General features: G+C 50.3%; 1 protein-coding gene across 1 annotated transcript; it reads left to right on the top strand.

The window, feature by feature from the left end:
- The first annotated feature begins 487 nt into the window (after positions 1 to 487).
- Positions 488 to 5,087, top strand: LOC126030952 (dual specificity protein phosphatase 13). Its single transcript, XM_049789230.1, has 3 exons — positions 488 to 663; positions 4,325 to 4,545; positions 4,885 to 5,087. Exons 1-3 carry the CDS (start codon positions 488 to 490, stop codon positions 5,085 to 5,087), a joined length of 600 nt encoding a protein of 199 aa, XP_049645187.1.
- The last annotated feature ends 913 nt before the right edge of the window (positions 5,088 to 6,000 follow it).

Here is a 6,000-nt window from a genome sequence, read left to right on the forward strand (position 1 = left end):
CAAGCAGTGTTAGCTCATCCTGGTAAAGTGCTAAAGTGTCCCACTAGCGTTCTTGGCCTGGTCCCTCGCACCAGAGATAAGCTCTGCCTCTCAAGGCCCTGAAGCCTGGAGGGATGGATGCTGGCAGTCAGCCCTGGCAATAGCAGAGGAGAGAGCCCCATGAAAGCCTTTCCTGGGCCCTCTCACTGCTCAAGATTGGTCTCTGGTCTCCAAGCAGTGGGAAGGGTGGATTCTGAACTGACCAGGAAGCAGGATACTCCAAGGGCCACCTTGGCCCAAATGTTCCACTTCAGAAAGGGAAAGAGGAGTCCTAATCTCACAGTTCCCTGCTTCTCCAGGGAAAAGCTGGTTAAGCTAGTCTGGAAGAGCTGAGGCCCTGACCCCCTTCCACTTGCTGCCATCCAGGCACCATGCTGCCCCCTGCTGGCTTCCTCTGCAGGGAGCCTAAGCTCTGCCCAAACCACAGCAGTGTCTGCTGTCTTCTAGGATGGACTCGCTACAGAAGCAGGACCTTCGAAGACCCAAGATCCACGGGGCCGCAGCACGGACACTCCCCTACCAGCCCCCCACACTGGCCTCACTGCAGCGTCTGCTGTGGGTCCGGAGGGCCACCTCATTGAGTCACATCAATGAAGTGTGGCCCAAGCTCTTCCTGGGAGATGCGTAAGTGGGACCAGGAGAGGTGTGTGTGTGTGTGTGTGTGTGTGTGTGTGTGTGTGTGTGTGTGTGTGTGTGTGTGTGTGTGTGTAGGTGTGTAGGTGTGTGGATGTTATAGCCCCTGGGAAGATGTGGCATCACAGTTATCACTCATGGTTTTCCCTTTTTCTTCCCTTTACTCTTTGAATTGTGGACATAGAACATAGGTACAAAAAGTGCCCCAGTTGTATAAACCACATAAAGTATTTATTTGTTTTTGGGCCACACCCAGTAGCATTTAGAGATTTTTTTTTCCTGGCTCTGCACTCACAAATCACTCCTGACAGACTCGGCGACCATATGGGATGCTGGGGATCAAACCCGGGTAGACCATGAGCAAGGCAAATAAATGCCTTAACCGCAACCTGCTGTGCTATCTCTCTGGCCCCTGACTACATAAATGGTTTTGGCTCCTGGGTCCAGAACTTTGCTTGTGTCCCAGAGGCCCTGCTCTGAATCCCTTTCTCCTCATCACCCTTTCCCTGAGGAAAGCCTTGAGTACCGAAAACATTCTCTCCTTGCTTTCCATTTGAGGACTGCCTACAGATCTGATATTGTAGTATATATATATATATATTGGTTTTTGGGCACACCCAGCAGTGCTCGGGTTTTTCCTGGCTCTACACTCAGAAATCACTCCTGGCAGGCTCAGGGGACCATATGGAATGCTGGGATTTGAACCACCGTTTTTCTGCATGCAAGGCAAACACCTTGCCTCCACACTATCTCTCTGGCCCCATTGTAGTTATTTATTTATTTATTTTGTCTTTGGGTCACACCCAGCAGTGCTCAGGGGTTACTCCTGGCTCTATGCTCAGAAATCACTCCTGGCAGGCTCGGGACCATATGGGATGCCAGGATTTGAACCACTGTCCTTCTGCATGCAGGGCAAACACCCTACCTCCATGCTGTCTCTCCTGCCCTGTAGTTATTTTTGACGTGTCTTCTAAAGCTATTTGTGAGTCAAGTCACAGTGTGTAAAAGTTCAGGGCCAAGGAGCTGGTTCAAGTGGTAGGACATAGGCTAGCATGCGCAAGGCTCTAAGTTTGACCCCCAACACCACTTGTTTGGTCCCCTTGAATATTCCCAGGAGTGATCTCTAAAAATTAAAATTGCTCCTGAGCTGCTCTGGGCAGTGTCCTATGTTCATTTTGCTACATTTTTTTTTTTTTTTTTTTTTTTTGCTATACGTGGCAGGACTTGGGACCATATAAGATACTAGAGTTTAAAACTGGGTCAGCAGCTTGCTATGAAAGGCAAACACCCTTCCTGCTATGCTATCACTTCGGCCCCATCATTTTGCTACTTTTTGTGTGAATGTGCCCCAGTCCATCCATTCCACTGCATACAAACATTGGAGTCCCTCCATTGTTTGGCTATTAGGATCCTAGAAAGTTTTATTTCTGTGTCCTAGGAACAGACATAGAGGTTTCTCTAACAAGTAGACAGAGAGGAGAATAAAAATAGAATTAAAGAGGCCAGAGAGATAGAACAGGGATTAAAGCACTAGCCTTGCATGTGGCCAACCCTCCATTTAATCCCTGGCAGTACTCCCTGAGTACTCCCCTCACAAAGAATTAGACATTTTTCTTCTAAAAATTTCCCACACAGTTACATGCATCTTTTTTTGTTTGTTTTTGTTTTTTTTTTTTTTTTTTTTTTTTTTTTGGTTTTTGGGCCACACCCGGTAACGCTCAGGGGTTACTCCTGGCTATGCGCTCAGAAGTTGCTCCTGGCTTGGGGGACCATATGGGACACCGGGGGATCGAACCGCCGTCCGTCCAAGGCTACCGCAGGCAAGGCAGGCGCACCTTACCTTTAGCGCCACCGCCCGGCCCCCTTTTGTTTGTTTTTGTTTTGGGTCACACCCAGCAGCACTCAGGGGTTACTTCTGGCTCTATACTCAGAAAATCGCTCCCTGGCAGGCTCGGGGAGGACCCATATGGGATGCTGGCGATTCGAACCCACTGTCCTACGTCTAAGGCAAACACCCCACTGCTGAGCTATCTCTCCAGCCCTACATGCATCTATTAAAAATTATTTCTGGGGGGGCCAGAGAAATAGTGTGGAGGTAAGGCATTTGCCTTGCATGCAGAAGGTCGGTGGTTCAAATCCTGGCATCCCAAATGGTCCCTTGAACCTGCCAGGAGTAATTTCTGAGCCTAGAGCCAGGAGTAAACCCTGAGCGCTGCCGATTGTGACAAAAAAAAAAAAAGTCTGGGGTGGGACCGTGCCTCACCAGTGTGAGATTTTGTTTTTGTTTTTGGGTCACACCTGCTGGGTCACACCCAGCAGCACTCAGGAGTTACTCCTAGCTCTGCGTTCAGAAGTCACTCCTGGAACGCTCAGGGGACCATATAGGATGCTGGGATTTGAATCAGGGTTCATCCTGTATTGGCCGAGTGCAAGACAAACGCCTTACTGCTGTGATATTGTTCCGGCCCCAGTGTGAGATTTTGAGTTGGATCTGAGCGCTGCAAATCATTTTTCATAAAGTAGAATGAAAACAAAGTGCCTTCCCTATCTGTCATAGACAACCATCATTAAAATCTTTGTTGGTTTTTTTAGAATGTGTACAGAGCAGGCTGGAGCGATAATACAGCAGGTAGGACATTTGCCTTGCATACAATTGACCTGGGCTGCATCCCTGGCATCACATATGGTCCCCTAACTACTGCCAGGAGTAATTTCTAAGCTCAGCCAGAAGTAAGTCCTGAGTACTGTCAGATATAGACCAAAAAAACAGAAGAAAAAAAATGGGAAAAGGGGCTGGAGCAATAGTACAGCAGGGAAAGCTCTTGCTTTACAGCAAACTGGGGTTTGATCCTCAGCATCCATATTGTCCCCTGAGTACTGCTACATATATTTTCTGAGTACAGAGTCTGGAGAAAGCCCTGAGTATTGCTGGTGTGGCTCCAAAACAAACAAACAAACAAACAAACAAAACAAAACTCAAATGCATACAGACATGGAGGGGTCTGCACTCCTCCACAGGCAGAAACCTGGAACATGGTCTGGTGCAAAAGAAAACAAGCGTTTTGTTTTGTTTTGTTTGGGGGGGGGGTTACACCCGGCAGTGCTCAGGGGTTACTCCTGGCTCTATGCTCAGAAATCACTCCTGGCAGGCTTGGGGGACCATATGGGACGCTGGGATTCGAACCACCATATGGGATTCTGATTGCAAGGCAAATGCCTTGCCTCTATGCTATCTCTCCAGCCCCAAAAACAAGCATGTTTTTTATTTTTGTTTTTGTTCTTGGGTCACACCCGGCAGCACTCAGGGGTTATTCCTGGCTCTGCTCAGAAATCGTTCCTGGCAGGCTTGGGGGACCATATGGGATGCCAGGATTCGAACCACCATTCTCCTGCATGCAAGGCAAACACCCTACCTCCATGCTATCTTTCTGAGCCCCAAAACAAGCATTTTTAAGGCTGGTAATAATTTTGGCCAAACTATCTCCAAAAGCATTGACCAGAGTATATTAAGTGGGGTTGGGGCATCTCATATTCTGCAGGGCCTCTGCACGCTGCACCAGGCCATCCTGTGATTTCTGCTTGTGGAGAGGGGCTGACAGAATAAGGTGGGGCAAGTTCCAGCTCTGGAGCTAGCCCCTCCACCCTTCCCCAGGTATGTGGCACGAGACAAGGGCAAGCTGGCACAGCTGGGCATCACCCACGTGGTGAACGTGGCTGCGGGCAAGTTCCAGGTGGATACGGGTGCCAAATTCTACCGTGGGATGGCCCTGGAGTACTACGGCATTGAGGCGGAGGACAGTCCGTTCTACGACCTCAGCGTGCACTTCCTGCCCGTGGCCCGGTACATCAAGGCTGCTCTCAGTGCTCCCCATGGTGAGCTGTTGGTCCCTTTAGGCTGCTCTCCATACTCCCAAGAACTGCTTGTAACTGTGGGGGCCAGGAGGCAGGATTTCTGGGCATTCCCATTATTTCTTTTAGTTAGTACTAATGGGTGTGGTGGCCACAGCACAAAAATTCCTTTCTACAAATTCCTCACTCCTGGGCTTGGAGAGAGCCACGGAGGCACAAGGGAGGCCTGTTCACACACTGGTCTGTTCCCTCCCCTTTCCTTCCCTCTCTGCCCCCTTGACAGCAAACACCATGGTCAGGACACTGCGCTGGCTCCTGGACTGGGTGGGTGGGTGCGGGCTGATTTCCACTCATCTCCTGCAGGACGGGTGCTGGTCCACTGTGCTATGGGCGTGAGCCGCTCGGCCACCCTGGTGCTGGCCTTCCTCATGATCTGTGAGAACATGACACTGGTGGAGGCCATCCAGACGGTGCAGGCCCACCGGGAGATCTGCCCCAATTCTGGCTTCCTGCGGCAGCTCCAAGTTCTCGACAATCAGCTGGGGCAGGAGACAGGGCGGCTCTGAGTACTTGCCCCGGCCCTGGCTGGCCAGCACGGCCCAACATAGCCAGCCCTGCACAGACATGGCAGCCACTGCCCTGGCCTGTGTCCTGGACTTCAAGGACAGAGAAGGTGTACTTCGTTGAGCAAGAGTTAGGAAAGTTCAGACATAACCTTTTGTAGCAGGTGGATTGCCCTGACCCATCCAGAGATTCTTTATGCAAAAAAATAAATAGATAAATAAATGCAGTCTGCTCTATAATAAAGTGTTCATCAGAATAAGGCCCAAGTGTTTCTGGTGGTTCCTGCCCCTTCTGGCCCATCACAAGACTACAGGAGTTTTCCTGGAGGAGGCAACCAGGCCATTGAGGGGCGTGTGCCCATTTGGGGAAGAAGGGTGGGTGCACATCCACAGCTCACCTGCCTTTTTTCTTCCTCTGTGGAAATCTCACCTTAAACCACCACTCAGTTTGGGATAAGAGGCTGGAGTAAGAGCCCAGTGAGGAAGGCATTTGCCTTGCATGTGGCTGACCTGGGTTCGATCCCTGGCATCCCACAGCGAGTGTCCCCTGAGCACTGCCAGGAGTGATTCCTGAGTGTAGAACAGGAATAACCCCTAAGCACCACTGGGTATGGCCCCAAAAGCGAACAAAAAACTGGGGTGAAGGGCCAGAGCCATAGCACAGTGGGGAGGGAGTTTGCCTTGAATGTGCCTAGCTTGGGTTTGATCCCTGGCATCCCATGGGATCCTCCGAGAACCTCTAGGAATGACTCCTGAGTGCAGAGCCAAGAATAACCCCTGAGCACTGTTAAGTGTAGCCACCACCACCACCACCACCCCAAAAAAAAGAAAGAAAGAAAGAAAGAGAAAGAGAGAAAGAAAGAAAGGAAGGAAGGAAGGAAGGAAGGAAGGAAGGAAGGAAGGAAGGAAGGAAGGA

Source organism: Suncus etruscus, chromosome 15 (genome assembly GCF_024139225.1).
Source record: "Suncus etruscus isolate mSunEtr1 chromosome 15, mSunEtr1.pri.cur, whole genome shotgun sequence".
Classification (NCBI taxonomy): domain Eukaryota; kingdom Metazoa; phylum Chordata; class Mammalia; order Eulipotyphla; family Soricidae; genus Suncus; species Suncus etruscus.

Coding starts and splice junctions, on each gene's coding strand:
- LOC126030952 (XM_049789230.1), top strand. CDS start 488: ATGGACTCGCTACAGAAGCAGGACCTTCGAAGACCCAAGATCCACGGG. Junction 664..4,324: donor AAGCTCTTCCTGGGAGATGC/GTAAGTGGGACC, acceptor ACCCTTCCCCAG/GTATGTGGCACGAGACAAGG. Junction 4,546..4,884: donor TGCTCTCAGTGCTCCCCATG/GTGAGCTGTTGG, acceptor CATCTCCTGCAG/GACGGGTGCTGGTCCACTGT.